This window comes from Oncorhynchus clarkii, chromosome 12, assembly GCF_045791955.1.
Source record: "Oncorhynchus clarkii lewisi isolate Uvic-CL-2024 chromosome 12, UVic_Ocla_1.0, whole genome shotgun sequence".
Taxonomy (NCBI): Eukaryota; Metazoa; Chordata; class Actinopteri; order Salmoniformes; family Salmonidae; genus Oncorhynchus; species Oncorhynchus clarkii.
Genome location: NC_092158.1, coordinates 38,415,420 through 38,431,275, shown reverse-complemented (window position 1 = coordinate 38,431,275; position 15,856 = coordinate 38,415,420). Strand labels below are relative to the sequence as shown.

Genomic DNA, 15,856 nt, shown 5'->3' with positions numbered 1-15,856 from the left:
ATGTAGCTTCAGTCAAACCCCTCACATGACATGGGACCATGTATATGTTCCCTCAGCCCCCTTACCCTATGTTCCTTCAGCCCCATATTCCCTCAGCCCCATGTTCCCTCAGCCCATGTCCCCTCAGGTCCCTTAGCCCCCTTACCCTATGTTCCTTCAGCCCCATGTTCCCTCAGTTCCCTCAGCCCCATGTTCCTTCAGCCCCATGTTCCCTCAGTTCCCTCAGCCCCATGTTCCCTCTGTTCCCTCAGCCCCATGTTCCCTCTGTTCCCTCAGCCCCCTTACCCTATTTTCCCTCAGCCCGACGTTCCCTCAGCCCCCCTACCCAGTTCCCTCAGCACCATATTCCCTCAGTTCCCTCAGCCCCATATTCCCTCAGTTCCCTCAGCCCCATATTCCCTCAGTTCCCTCAGCCCCATATTCCCTCAGTTCCCTCAGCCCCATGTGCCCTCAATTCCCTCAGCCCCATGTGCCCTCAATTCCCTCAGCCCCATGTGCCCTTAGTTCCCTCAGCCCCATGTGCCCTCAGCCACATGTGCCCTCAGCCCCATGTGCCCTCAGTTCCCCCCAGCCCATGTTCCCTCAGCCCATGTTCCCTCAGCCCATGTTCCCTCAGTTCCATCAGCCCATGTTCCCTCAGCACCATGTTACCTCAGGCCCATGTTACCTCAGTTCCCTCAGCCCCATGTTCCTTCAGTTCCCTCAGCCCCATGTTCCTTCAGTTCCCTCATCCCCATGTGCCCTCAGTTCCCCCAGCCCATGTTCCCTCAGCCCATGTTTCCTCAGTTCCATCAGCCCATGTTCCCTCGGTTCCCTCAGCCCCATGTTACCTCAGTTCCCTCAGCCCATGTTCCCTCAGTTCCCCCATCCCATGTTCCCTCAGTTCCCCCAGCCCATGTTCCCTCAGCCCATGTTCCCTCAGTTCCCCCAGCCCATGTTCCCTCAGCCCATGTTCCATCAGCTCCCTCAGCCCATGTTCCCTCAGCACATGTTCCCTCAGTTCCCTCAGCCCATGCTCCCTCAGCCCCATGTGCCCTTAGTTCCCTCAGCCCCATGTGCCCTCAGCCCCATGTGCCCTCAGCCCCATGTGCCCTCAGTTCCCCCCAGCCCATGTTCCCTCAGCCCATGTTCCCTCAGTTCCATCAGCCCATGTTCCCTCAGCCCCATGTTACCTCAGGCCCATGTTACCTCAGTTCCCTCAGCCCCATGTTACCTCAGTTCCCTCAGCCCCATGTTCCTTCAGTTCCCTCAGCCCCATGTTCCTTCAGTTCCCTCATCCCCATGTGCCCTCAGTTCCCCCAGCACATGTTCCCTCAGCCCATGTTTCCTCAGTTCCATCAGCCCATGTTCCCTCGGTTCCCTCAGCCCCATGTTACCTCAGTTCCCTCAGCCCATGTTCCCTCAGTTCCCCCATCCCATGTTCCCTCAGTTCCCCCAGCCCATGTTCCCTCAGCCCATGTTCCCTCAGTTCCCCCAGCCCATGTTCCCTCGGTTTCCTCAGCCCATGTTCCCTCGGTTCCCTCAGCCCATGTTCCCTCGGTTCCCTCAGCCCATGTTCCCTCAGCCCCATGTTCCCTCGGTTCCCTCAGCCCCATGTTCCCTCAGCCCCATGTTCCCTCAGCCCCATGTTCCCTCAGCCCCATGTTCCCTCAGCCCCATGTTCCCTCAGCCCCATGTTCCCTCAGCCCCATGTTCCCTCAGCCCCATAGTCCTTCAGTTCTACCTTCTAAACTAGGGGTCGGCAATCCAAATGAGAGAAAGATACATTTTTCAAATTCTGGTCACAGGTCACCAATGATGCAATGCTTCACTGGGTCCTAGGCCATTTAATTGTGCATATTTGAGCCAAACCTTTAAAAAAATACTTGAGTAAATGCTGAGATACACATTTTTTAATCTCAGAAAATCCAATTCAGACTGCTGGAATATTGACAAAAGGTCAAGGTCATTGTGATTGACCATAATTAAGTACGTCAGCATTTTCTACTTTATAGCATCAAGCATTTGTGTCAATTTTGCCAAAGTCTGAGGCAAAGAGCAATGTGCAGCTCTAACTGCCACATATAAATGGAACTGCCAAAATAAAGAAATGCCAACATAAAGTGTCTTAATAGGGTGTTGGGCCACGAGCCGCCAGAACAGCTTCAATGCACCTTGACATAGATTCTACTGGTGTCTGGAACTCTATTTGAAGGATGTGACACCAGTCTTCCATGAGAACTTATATCATTCGTTTTTTGAAAACGCTGTCTCAGGCCTGCTCCAGAATCTCCCACAAGTGTTCAATTGGGTTGAGATCTGGTGACTGAGACTAACACACACAACTTTTAAACCCCATATTCTCCTTTATTCCACTCTTTCAACTTTTAAAACCCCTATTCCACTCTTTCATATTCACTGAGATATCTTCTTCTAGACATGGTTAGCCAAAATAATAACGACCCTAAGCATGATGGGATGTTATTTGCTTAATTAACTCAAGAACCACACCTGTGTTGGAGCACCTGCTTTAAATATGTTTTGTATTCCTCATTTACTCAAGTGTTTCCAGCTGGCTGGTTAACACTGGGTTAAACTGATTAAGAAGTTAACGGCAGAGCCAACACGATAACTGGCCTATGGAAGTACTTCTCTTAGCGAGAAGTAAATTCTATTTGTACATGAGCTATATACGCTATCCTTATATTTTTGATCCTAGTGATTTCGGACTGTGTAAAACAGCCTGGAATAAAAAACAACGTGTGTGGGTGGAGAGAGGGTTGATTTTACAAGTTTACTCGCTCTAGATTGTCAGTACTGCACGTCTTCTTCGCTATCGTGCCACGGCTGTGTCAGTGTCGACCGTAAGTAAAATGTATGTATCCCTTCAAATCAAATCAAATTTTATTGGTCACATACACATGGTTAGCAGATGCTATTGCGAGTGTAGCGAAATGCTTCTAGTTCTGACAGTGCACTAATATTTAACAGTAATATCTAACAATTCCACAACAAATACCTAATACACACAAATCTAAGTAAAGGAATAAGAATATTGAAGTCGGAAATGTACATACACTTAGGTTGAAGTCATTAAAACTAGTTTTCAACCACTCCACAAATTTCTTGTTAACAAACTATAATTTTGGCAATCGGTTAGGACATCTACTCTGTGCATGACACAAGTAATTCTTTCCAACAATTGTTTGCAGACAGATTATTTCACTTATAATTCACTGTATCACAATTCCAGTGGGTCAGAAGTTTACATACACTAAGTTGACTGTGCCTTTAAAAATTGACATCATTTGAGTCAATTGGAGGTGTACCTGTGGATGTATTTCAAGGCCTACCTTCAAACTTAGTGCCTCTTTGCTTGACATCACGGGAAAATCTAAAGAAATCAGCCAATACCTCAGGAAAAAAAACTGTAAACCTCCACAAGTCTGGTTCATCCTTGGGAGCAATTTCCAAACGCCTGAAGGTACCACGTTCATCTGTACAAACAACAGTACGCAAGTATAAACACCATGGGACCACGCAGCCGTCATACCGCTCAGGAAGGAGACGCGCTCTGTCTCCTAGAGATGAACGTACTTTGGTGCGAAAAGTGCAAATCAATCCCAGAACAACAGCAAAGGACCTTGTGAAGATGCTGGAGAAAACGGGTACAAAAGTATCTATATCCACAGTAAAACAAGTCCTATATTGACATAATCTGAAAGGCCGCTGAGCAAGGAAGAAGCCACTGCTCCAAAACCTCCATAAAAAAAACAGACTACGGTTTACAACTGCACATGGGGACAAAGATCATACTTTTTGGAGAAATGTCCTCTGGTCTGACGAAACAAAATAGAACTGTTTGGCCATATTGACCATCGTTATGTTTGGAGGAAAAAGGGGGAGGCTTGCAAGCCGAAGAACACCATCCCAACCGTGAAGCACGGGGTTGGAAGCATCATGTTGTGGGGGTGCTTTGCTGCAGGACGGACTGGTGCACTTCACAAAATAGATGGCATCATGAGGAGGGAAAATTGTGTGGATATATTGAAGCAACATCTCAAGATATCAGCCAGGAAATTAAAGCTTGGTCGCAAATGGGTCTTCCAATGACCCCAAGCATACTTCCAAAGTTGTTGACATTGAGTAAGAGGTTATTTTCCTGACACCACACTCCGAGAGCCCTCACCTCCTCCCTGTAGGCTGTCTCGTCGTTGTTGGTAATCAAGCCTACTACTGTTGTGTCGTCTGCAAACTTGATGATTGAGTTGGAGGCGTGCATGGCCACGCAGTCCCAGGTGAAGAGGGAGCACAGGAGGGGGCATGCACCCTTGTGGGGCCCCAGTGTTGAGGATCAGCGAAGTGGAGATGTTGTTTCCTACCTTCACCACCTGGGGGTGGCCCGTCAGAAAGTCCAGGACGCAATTGCACAGGTCGGGGTTGAGACCCAGGGCCTCAAGCTTAATGATGAGCTTGGAGGGTACTCTGGTGTTGAATACTGAGCTATAGTCAATGAACAGCATTCTTACATAGGTATTCCTCTTGTCCAGATGGGATAGGGCAGTGTGCAGTGTTAAGGCTGTCCGTTGTCTCCATATCTATTTATTATAGCAATAGAAATGCTAGCTATTAAAATTAGACCCAACACGAACATCAAGGAGTTAGAAATCCAGGAGTTACAAGTTTCTTCTTAAGTCTGGATCCCTGCAAAGTCTCAATGTAGATCTTGATCACTTTTATAGTCGCTGGACTAAAACCTAATTAAGACAAGTGTACTATATTGCGTATTGGATCATTAAAAGACAATGTTTACACTACCTTATAGTTTACCACAGGGGTTCAACTTTGGTTTTAGAAGTGGGGGGAGGACATATTTTTTAAATGTTTTTATATCCAGTTGGATAAACACTCCAAACCGCCTACCCGACTGCTCGGTGGGGTACGCATGGTCCTAAATCACACCGTCGCCTCGTTTTGTATCCATGACAGTGAAAGTTGCGCCCCTGGTTTACCAATTAAATAGACAGATTGTGAAGTAGACATACTTGGTATTCATATCTCAAAACATAAATTAACTTACCACAACCAACTTCAATAGAAGGTTTGCAAAAATAGATAAGATTCCGCAACCATGGAGAGGTAAATACCTGTCTATTTATGGAATTTTATTAACTCCAATAATAGTTTACTTACTAATGGCACTGCCTACTCCAGATGACTAGTTTTTTTTAAATCATATGAGCAAAAGAATATTGGAATGCAAAGCCAGACAAAATTAAAGATGCCTATTTATAATGAATATGAGTTTAGGGGGCTAAATTATTAAATAATAAATCATTAAAACTCTCACTAAAAGCTTCACTCATACATAAATTATACTTCAACCCAAAATGGTTCTCCAGTAGATTATTAATAAAGGATCATACTTTGTTCAAATATTGCCTTTTTGCCTTCATATAGAGCGGCAGGTAGCCTAGTGGTTAGAGCGTTGGGCCAGTTCCATTCATCAAGGATGATGAACAGAAACAGGATGCACCTGAGCTCCATTTCGATTCTCATAGCAAAGGGTCTGAATACTTATGTAAATAAGGTAATAATAAAAAATAAAAAAACATTTGTAAAAATTTCTAAAAACCTGTTTTCACTTTCATTGTGGGATATTTTGTGTAGATTGATGAGAAACATTTTTTATTTAATCAATTTTAGAATAACAAATAGTGGAAAAAGTAAAGGGGTCTGAATACTTTCCGAATGCACTGTATGTAAAACTGTTTATACTTGTTGATAACATGCAACAGACCGAACAACGACAAATAATATTATAGCAAAAAAAGACACCACACCAACTTTGTGTTTGTATAAAAGATATTTACTTCAATTATCACACCTAGGGTGCTAGTGAATAATAATAACAATAATAATAACAACAATAATACATTGTGAGTTTCATACAGTGATATTGCCTCTCCATATTCTATAGGGACTGTCTTACAGTGCTGAGAACAGACTACATGACTTAAATGACCAAATAAAAAGGAACCAGATGAAAACAACAAACGAGAGAACAACTGAAACTGGAAGAGACACATGTTTTTCTGTGAAGGAAGAGTCACCCTCTCATTGCCAATGATCATGAGGCCTAGAATCACGCCATAGAAAAATATATCAGCGGACAGCAACTAGCTAAACCTCTCTCTGGACTGAAGAGGGGGAGGAAGAGCACTGTTGTGGCCAGTGATAGTGACAAGGACTCTGCTAAAAGTAGTTTCCACCTGAGCTTTGAGAGAGACAATTAGACCAGCTGAGATGGAGGGAGGTTTCCTTCCTTCAAAAGCAGTCAGTAAAAAGAGAGGACACAAACTAAAAGAGAAGGAAACTGCAGCCCTTAACTGCATAAGAGCCGCTCAATGCGCCACACACATATACACACGCAACGTCATATGAATGCCTAAACCCCCACTGGGTGTCATTTTACCCCATGTCAAGCTAGAATTCAAAAGTGAAGTGTTGGAGAAAAAGTGAATTGCGCTGTAACTCTTCAGTTGGAAGTGCCAACTCTTCGTTGAGAAAGACACTTTTTTTTGGTTGAAGGGATTTTTAAAATGTATTTTGCAACATATGGTAGCTTCAATGTGAAGTTTGGTTTAAAAAAACTAATCACATAACCTTCAAAATAAATGAAATTGCACAAATCAAATGTCTATGGAAGCCATATCTGTCTAAGGTCTAAGGTCTCCATCATACTGGCATTTATTTTGCCAAAACAAGAGCTCTGCAATAAACGTATTATTCAAGGGACTTAAATGTCTCTCCAGCAGTGGACAACACGGTATAACATCTTCATCTTCTTCCACCCATTTAAGGAAAAGCAAACAAACAAAAAAACCTGTTCGTCTGAATTATTTCCAAAAATCTAGTGTCTATAGCAGTGTTTCCCAACTCCTTAATTACACCTAAGAGCACACATTTTTGTTGTAGATTAAAGTCATTGAGGGCTTGATGATTAGTTGACAAGTTGAATCAGGTGTGCTTGTCCAGGACTACAACAAAGATGTGTACTGTTGGAGGTACTGGATCACTGGAGTTGGGAAACACTGGTATTTTTTAACAGGCATTCTCAAGTTCTGCTATTGAATGACATTTGACCAACAACATGACCTATGTATATTCAGATATTATATACAATGTACTGAAAGTCAGCAACTTGACATTACAGTAGATAAACTGATAGTGAGATGGCAGCCTGACCAAACACAAGAAAGTTGGAGACCTCTGGCACTTTGAAGGAGAGAGTGGGCACACTCTCAGACTTCTCAAATGCTTGGTAAAAGTAGAGTCCCAGTTTCAAACTCATCAGCTGAAAATAAAGGTTGCTTATAAACCTGGTAGGGTTATTACTAGTAAAGGCGAGGAGCCAAAACCATTGGAGAGTATGGCTAGCTTTGTTCTGAACGAAATGAGTCAATGAGAATCAGATTACACGACAACATTTAAAATCAATTATCTTAGACTTGGATATAGCACATGGCTAAACAAGGTGAATTGGAGTTGAGAAACCAAGACAAACTTGATGACTTCAGCAGTTTAGAAACAATGTGTCTGGTTCTAAATTCATACAGTCAGTTGAGGCTTTGGGAGCATGTAAATGTGAGTATGGAGACAGATCTGAACTGAGAGACGGGACTCCATGGACACCCATGTTATATAGGTCTTAGACAATGCCATCATAACACATTCTCATTTGACTAGACAGCAAGGTAGCAGCAAAGGACTGTGGGTGATGTAGTTCTATCATGACTCCTTCACTAAAGCGCTAATTACGCAGCTTTCAAAAAACACAATATTGGTTGTCAACTATAAGGGGCCAAATTAGTTGTCCGTTTGGAGTTGGTCGAGAATGGTTAAAAACCCATGGAACACAACCAACAGTTAGTCAATGTTAAAATGTATCATATTGTTAGTTATTCATTGTTGACCTATATGTCAACTACCACTGAGTGATAGATTCAATGGACATTGGTTGACCTGTAATGCATAGAGTATTATGAACCTTACGTACATAATCCAAATTGAATATGACATGATTAATGCCGTTGTTGTTGACCATTATTATAGTCTCCATTTCCAACGTCACTGGCATCCAAACTCTATTAACATGTCACTTCTGACTCCTCACAGTCACAATAAGCCTACTGTCCCTGGCTGACTTCTGAGACTAAACACAAACAAAACGATACGAGAGTAAGAATGAAACGTATTCATGTTCAAATCAAATCTCCAATCAAAATGGGAAGGCAAATCAAAAGCAAATAAATCCAGATTTTCATCAAACTTTTGGCAAACATTGTCAAAAATCTTTTGTCACGACCAGTGGCTCTTGACATTGAATAAGGAGATCCAATAAGGCAAAAGGAGTGTATATAGTATAAATAAAAGTAAGTATAGATTGGGGGTGGTGATGTACAATGACATTATATGATTCTGTATATGCTTCTATGAGAATCAAGGCATTGGTCTTAATGTGTACTAGGTTAAAGTTTGTCTCACAAATACCGCAAGGTTATGAAATGTTTGAAGGGTCATATTAGAAATGTGAATGAATGATACACAAACACCACGAGACCAACGCTGGCTAATGCTAAAACTTCTGCAACAATCCCTGTAGTCGATCTTACAGAAGAGTGAGGTTTTCGTAGTCCCAATATGAAAAGAAAAAGTTAAAAACCTAATGGACACAAACCCTACAGAGAGAACTACCAATACGTTGACAGTAATAACAAAAAACAAACCCATAGTAATGCTTAACAACTTGCTATAAGGATATATTTCATCTGTACAATTTTATATGACAGTGTATATAATATTGATAGCAATCTGCTTTAGTTCTATAGAAAAATATTTGCAAAGGGCAAATTCCTGAAATTCGTCCAAAAAGAATCGTATAGATTCTGCAACAAATTATACACTGTTTAACTGGACATTGGACTCGAATGGAGCGAACTGTGTTTTTCTTAGCAACAGAAAAATAACATGAAAACACATGCAAAATGCCCTCTGTACTGTATGAACCAGTGTAGCAAAATGCCCTCTGTACTGTATGAACCAGTGTAGCAAAATGCCCTCTGTACTGTATGAACCAGTGTAGCAAAATGCCCTCTGTACTGTATGAACCAGTGTAGCAAAATGCCCTCTGTACTGTATAAACCAGTGTAGCTTTGGGTGCTTCCTCCAGGGTTCCACTGAAATCCCATCCCCTAATTCTTCATGATACTCAGAATCTTACCCGTTCATTCAGAAAGCTACAGACAACTCTGTGTCTACAAAACTGACAAACACTTAAAGAAAACCTTTCCCTGTCAATAGCAGAAATATACACATGAACAGGAGCAGAGAGAAGAGGATCGACCTCTAGCTCTCGGACTCCCTACAACATAAAGACTTTATTAACTTGTGACTGATAAGAGTGGCCTGTTCTATATGATCTTTACATGGACATGTGATAGACAATAACTCACAGACAGGTAGTCAAGCCTGATTTGGTCCTCTTTCAGAAGTTGTATTGCTCATGTATTGGTGTGTTATATCAGTCCGTGTCTATGTTCTGTGCCTTTGTAATCGGCATTATTTCCATGACTGTGGCCTCTTGGAGCATTGTGTCCTTAAATACTGGAGTCTGACAAAGCAATGTCATATATGTGAACCAAACCTACAGGGAAAAGAGGCGTGGTATACATCAACAACAACCAATGACGTTCAGACGGTTTGAAAACTAGGATAAGCTAAAAACTAATTCAAGCACTTTTGCTTCTACTACAACCAGAATGACTTCCATTAGCTCAGAGTGCACAACCCCCCTTTAATGATCACGATAAAATAATAATCCAAAACACATTGACCTATGAATAATAAAATCCAATTAAAGTTCATGATGGTTGATCAAAAACATTTCACTCTGGGCCAAAAGACCAAACTACACTGAACAAAAATATAAACACAACATGTAATATGTTGGTCCCATGAGCTGAAATAAAAAAAATCCCAGAAATGTTCCATTCGCACAAAAAGCTTATTTCTCTCAAATGTTGTACACAAATTTGTTTACAGCCCTGTTAGTGAGCATTTCTCATTTGCAAAGATAATCCATCCACCTGACAGGTGTGGCCTATCAAGAAGCCGATTAAACAGCATGATCATTACACAGGTGCACCTTGTGCTGGGGACAATAAAAGGCCACTTTAAAATGTGCAGTTGTTGTCACACAACACAATGCCACAGATGTCTCAAGTTTTGAGGGTGCGTGCAATTGGCATGCTGACTGCAGGTATGTCCACCAGTGCTGTTGCAAGAGAATGTTAATTTGTCTACCATAAGCTGCCTCCAATGTTGTTTTAGAGAATTTGGCAGTGCGTCCAAATGGCCTCACAACAGCAGACCACGTGTAACCACGCCAGCCAACTAACTCCACATTCGTCTTCTTCACCTGAGGGGGAAGTGGGGGTGTTGAGAACAAGTTCGGTCTGTAATAAAGCCCTTTTGTGGGGAAAAACTTATTCTGATTGGCTGGGCCTGGCTCCCCAGTGGGTGGGCCTATGCCCTCCAAGGCCCACCCATGGCTGCACCCATGCCCAGTCATGAAATCTATAGATTAGGAACAGATGTTTTTATTTAAATTGACTGATTTCCTTATATGAACTGTACCTCAGTATAATCTTTGAAATTGTTGCAGGTTGCGTTTATATTTTTGTTCAGTATACATGCAATGTTTCCAAAATGACTGACAGCAGAACATGATTTGGGGAGAAAAGTGAGAGAACTCCTGTTCAAATCTTCAATTAGCGTCAAATGAGAAACAGATAAAGGAAAAACAAATCCACACAAATTCAACTCCCAATCAAAAAGCACTGCCTGTCAAGTATGTCACCTGTCCTAACCGGGCAATAGCTGGGAACAGTTGACATCATGACAGCACAACTTGACATGTTAGTAATAGTATCAAAGTGAAATCCCTCTGATCAACTCCATTGCATTAGTGCCTCTACCAGACACTCAAGCCTGCATCGTTCTTAATGAGGGCCATACCCACTATCTGCGTGGGGGGCTTTTGATTGTGGACCTCTTACTAAATCTGTGGCCTACAAGAGTCTGCCTTGGCATCACCTCTGGAGGAGCCCAGGACTGTAGACAGTCACAGAACTGGCCCCCTTTTGATCAACAGCAGTGAAGTATTTCCAGACAAAACAACTTTGCTACAGACGTCAACAGCTGCGTTGAAGACGCAGCATGTGGGAGACCAATCAAAATGATTGCTTGTTTCCATGTGGCGCCTGCACAAGACTTGGAGACCAGTGATGAAAAGTCTCATGAGAACGACGATGGGATGGGTGCAAGACTTCAGTCTAAGAGCCAGCTTACTGCATTCGTTTATCCTGAAAATAATATCAACACTTTGGTCTGGATCACTTTAAGGCAAAGGCAATCCTATGAAAATATAGACTGAAGGAAAAGGCGTGCAGAAGGTTAAGTGCTAAGATGTCTCTTTAATAGTGCTAAAAGATCAATACCTTTTTTGAAAGGTAACGTTTTTGGGTATGATCAATTTAAGCTTTACGTGTCAAAAGCCATTATATATAAATACCATTATGTTTTGCTTAAACTTGTCGATGTACTTGTGCTTTTATCAAAAGATCAACACTCCTGGATTTTTTTTGTTTGTGTTCAATCGATCACATTTCTTCAATGAAATTCAGTAGAAAAGTGTAACCAGCTGATAGGGACTGCTGTGGCTTAGCCAGACTGGCAGTGTGTCACTTGAAGAGAGCGTGGTTTGGACCCATGCAGGACACAGTGCTAACATCACTCCCCTCCAGAGGTGATCCAATCACCACCAGCTTCGCTGTAGGAGGGGCAGCTGAGCAGTAGCCATTCCAGGACCTAATTGTGTTCCAAATGCTCACAATTTAAAAAAGTATCCAATAATCTCTCTTTAAAGACTAAACTTATTGTAAAGTCAGAACGGCATAGAAAATATTCATGAGCATGCAATTCAATCTTTTAAGGTAAAGTTGCCTCCACCCTTTTTAAAGAGGTTTTTGGTCAGTAGTGCTTGTGCTTTACACAGCTGCTTGTGTTATTGTTAGTATAAAAATGTCATTTGATCAGTTTCTTTTGTCTGAAAGAACTAAACCTATATTTAGCAAATAATAATTGAGGAAATATTAATCTTCTAAATAGTAGGTGTACGTAGTACAAAGAGCGTCACAAAATGTAACCAGTGCATCCCAGTTTATAGTCCAATAAACAGGAAACGCCAAAGTCACACTCAATCTAAGCACACATATAGTGATGTGATCACTGCTTATTTTAGATTCAGAGGTGATGCCAAAGTACAGCAGTTCCAGACCTTCAGATGCTACTGGTTCTTGAGCCCCACCACAACTTCGGTCCTGTGCTGGGTTCAGTAATACACGGAAAATGTACAAAAGAGAATATAAGTCAACCTGATTTCAATCATGCTTGTTGAAATGAAAGAGGAAAATAGAAATGCACAGACGCATCAAATCATGAACGGTGAATGCACCATAATGCTATAGACGACGTTGTCGGGTTGCTCTCCCATTTCAGCTCAAACAACATAAATGACACTGTCAAAACGTCTTCAAAGATCACTAAATATACATGTATGACAACTAAATCTCGTACGTATAACCCAATACTGCCGGCAGTCTATCAGTCAAAAAAAATATTATATGACCCCTTATAGTCCCTTCCATACAATAATAACAACAATAATGAACAGAAATCAAATAAGACATTAAAATGTAAAATACAGCACCTATAAATAAGCATAACAAAAACATGAAACAAAAAAACTTTGTTGAAGTGATCTACTGCTTGTCTTTAATATGGCAATAAAGGGGACCTACTGTATTTGTGAGTCTGCTATGCCGTAAGCCGTGTCATTTAGAAAACAGCTTAGAAGAAACAAAGGGTGGCAGTTGTGCACTCTACGTGTGTGCAGGTATATACAAATCAAAGCCACACAGACTTATAAAACACACAGACACACACACACACACTCAAGGGTGTGTATGGCAGAGCAGGGAAGCTAGTCCTCGCTCACACCCTCACACCCCCTTCTTACGGAACGTGGATACAGAAATCACACACGCCTACTTGTGTACACGTACGTGTGTGCTCTCACACACTCAAACACACAGGGAGAGGCAGTGGGCGGGCAGGCACTGTGAGCTTGTGGCATAGGAGGAGGAAAGGGGGAAAAGGGAAGAGGTTGCGATGTGTGCGGGGGGGGGTCTAATGTTCTACCATATCTGGGGAAGGGAGGGTGGGTTGAGGGTTAAGTATAAAACTAATGTCTTTGTTTTCTTCCATTGACCCGTGTCAAGTGATCTTAACCTCTGAGATATATTCACATGGGGCAGGCCAAGAGTTACAGCTGAAAGTAAGAGGACTTGTTGTGACCAGTGGAGAATGGAGATGCTACGTAACAGTCATGAATTGATCATAAAACTGGTCATAATATAAGGAGTAAGCGCATCAAGATTGGTGGGAGAATCAGCTTGACTTTGAAAGAGACAACCAAATTGGATGGGGCTTTGTCACATTGACAGTACTTTGGATATAACTTTTGGTGTTGGTTATTCAATTAGTAAAAATGTACCTTGAAATATCTCTACTAAGCCTTGGCACCGTTTCGTACATTTGACCTCTTGACCTCTGCGCAACACCACATGGCAGCCTGTGGAGAATATATGTCAAAGGGTTTTAAAGGAGGGACGTGTGACTGGTTGACCATGACCAGGTCAGTCTTGTAGCTCTGTATGGGAACACACAAGCAGAGGAGAGTCCATCTCTTTCTCAGACTCGTAGTGCACCGCATGTGAGGACCGACACACAACAGCTGGGGTTTCTTGTCTTTCTTTTCTGTCTTTTTACAATGTACAAATATACACACAACCGTAGGTAAAGAGTTGAGAGCAAAAGAGCCAGATGCTTGGAATATACAGTAAAGTGAGCTGTGCATCTCCTGGCTTTTTCACCCAATGAAACGCAAGCCTCCCCATCCGAGGGCCAGGCTGTGAAGTGCAGCGGCCGTCGGCTCTACTGTACACCCTGGTTCTGAGGTCTTAATAGTGTGGTTTTTGTGGTTAAAATAGGTTAAAAAGCAAGTTTGCAACTTTTTTTATTTATTTTTATATCTAGACTGAAATAGTTTTTTTTCTCCATGAACTTGTATACAACTTTTTTGTTTATTTTCTTTTTTTCTCAAACCTGATTTTGGCCTAAAATGGAGCGTATTAAACAAACGCTCCCGGTGCCACCAAAATGGCGTCCCCCGGAAGTCAGTTAAAGCTATGAAAGAAATGTACACTACTTATCAAAGAGCTTCTAGATCACCCACGAGAAAGAACACAAAGTAAGCTACCACAAGATGTTTTTCGGATTTTTCCTTTTTCCTGACATGACCGTTGCATTTTATGTTGTACGTTGAAAAACTGTGAATTAAAGTGATACTTTTTTTTCAAAGTTCCTTTCAACTGATAATGAGTATTTCACTTCAGATTTTACCCTTCCCAAATATTTAGGAATCTAAAATAGCATTGTTTAAAGTCGACCGACTGTGCAATCTCTTAGTGGCAACCAAATTGCTATAAAGTTTTTTTTCTTTCTCAGAGGAGAAAAATAATTTTATAAAAATGTTAATTATTTTCTCAATAGAGTGGATAGCATATTAAGAGTTCCAGTGCCATTACATGGCAGCTTTTGGGGCACAGAAAGGAACATTGCTTGGGAAAGGGTTCTCCTCTCCTGCAGACTAATTTTCTAAATGCTTGGCTTTTCATTCTCTTTTTTTGTTTGACGATCCTATCAGAAAGCCAAAGAACTGCAATGGAGTTATGAGGAGAAAGAACCTCTTAGAAAACAGAAAAAAGGGAAAACATTGTAACAGTTAGTCTACTAGATGTGAAAACTCACTGAGCGAACAAGGTTAGAAAAACTTTGAGGTGGTGAATAAATCTCTCAAAGGGAAACACACACACACACACACACGCACACGCACACGCACACAAATAAAACACATAATTGCTTCTCGTGACAGTTTCCTCCTGTGGAGTGACGCTCCTTTGTGAGTAGCGCAAGTCTTTTGTCTCTTCCGCACCTTTGGCCGGTGGTGTTAGGGCCCTGTGGCCAGCAGGGCTGTTAAGTGCTTTATCTCCAAACAAAGCCAAGTTGTTGCTGTTGTTTCGCTTCTTGAAAAAAATCTATGAACCCTCTTTGATATGAAAAGTCGTAAAAGATGCCAGTTCCCTCTCTGGCAGCACTGCTCCATTCTTGGCCTTGGAACTGTGCAGTCAGGGCACTAGAAAAATAGTAACTCTCACTCTCCAGCAGCAGGGGTACCGTATCAGAACTCCCACTCGTGGGGCTCGTCTTTACCGGCAGCCTTCTCCAGGCGGTGGATGATATTATTGAGGTTGGCGGCTTTCTTCTTACGCAGGCTGCTGTCGCGGGGGTTGCGGGCAGCAGTGGTGGTGGCAACAGACGCAGAGGAAACATGGGTGCTCTCGGGGAAGCTGAACAGGCTGTCCAGGGCGCCGCCCTTGTGGTGGCCGCTGGTACCTGCAGCGTTGCTGCCAGTGGCTGACGTGGTGCCGTCGTCTCTGTGGTCGGACCCCCCCTCGCCTTCTGAGGCCGGGTGGTGCTCGTGGCCGGGGCGTGTGCCCTCCACTGTGCCATCTGACTCGGTACCGTCACAGCTGTCGCCCTCACTGGCCTTTCCCGCCCTGGTGGACGGGGAGCCGCCCTCACCTCGCTGGATCTCCTCGATGAAAAGCTCCCGTCGGATACGAGACCTGGA

At 42.6% G+C, this 15,856-nt stretch overlaps 2 protein-coding genes across 5 annotated transcripts in view; one reads left to right on the top strand and one right to left on the bottom strand.

The window, feature by feature from the left end:
- The first annotated feature begins 442 nt into the window (after positions 1 to 442).
- Positions 443 to 1,735, top strand: LOC139422459 (uncharacterized). Its single transcript, XM_071173630.1, has one exon. It carries the CDS (start codon positions 443 to 445, stop codon positions 1,733 to 1,735), a length of 1,293 nt encoding a protein of 430 aa, XP_071029731.1.
- Positions 1,736 to 13,912: 12,177 nt separating this feature from the next.
- Positions 13,913 to 15,856, bottom strand: part of LOC139423154 (homeobox protein cut-like 1) — a 247,218-nt gene continuing 245,274 nt past the window's right edge. For all 4 annotated transcript variants that reach the window (XM_071174851.1, XM_071174853.1, XM_071174854.1 and 1 more), the window contains one exon: positions 13,913 to 15,851. In XM_071174851.1, coding sequence (XP_071030952.1) covers positions 15,404 to 15,851 — 448 coding nt within the window. In that variant the 3' untranslated portion in view covers positions 13,913 to 15,403. The remainder of the gene's footprint in view (positions 15,852 to 15,856) is intronic.

Bases quoted from the DNA above. Each gene is read 5' to 3' on its own strand.
- LOC139422459 (XM_071173630.1), top strand. From the start codon at position 443: ATGTGCCCTCAATTCCCTCAGCCCCATGTGCCCTCAATTCCCTCAGCC.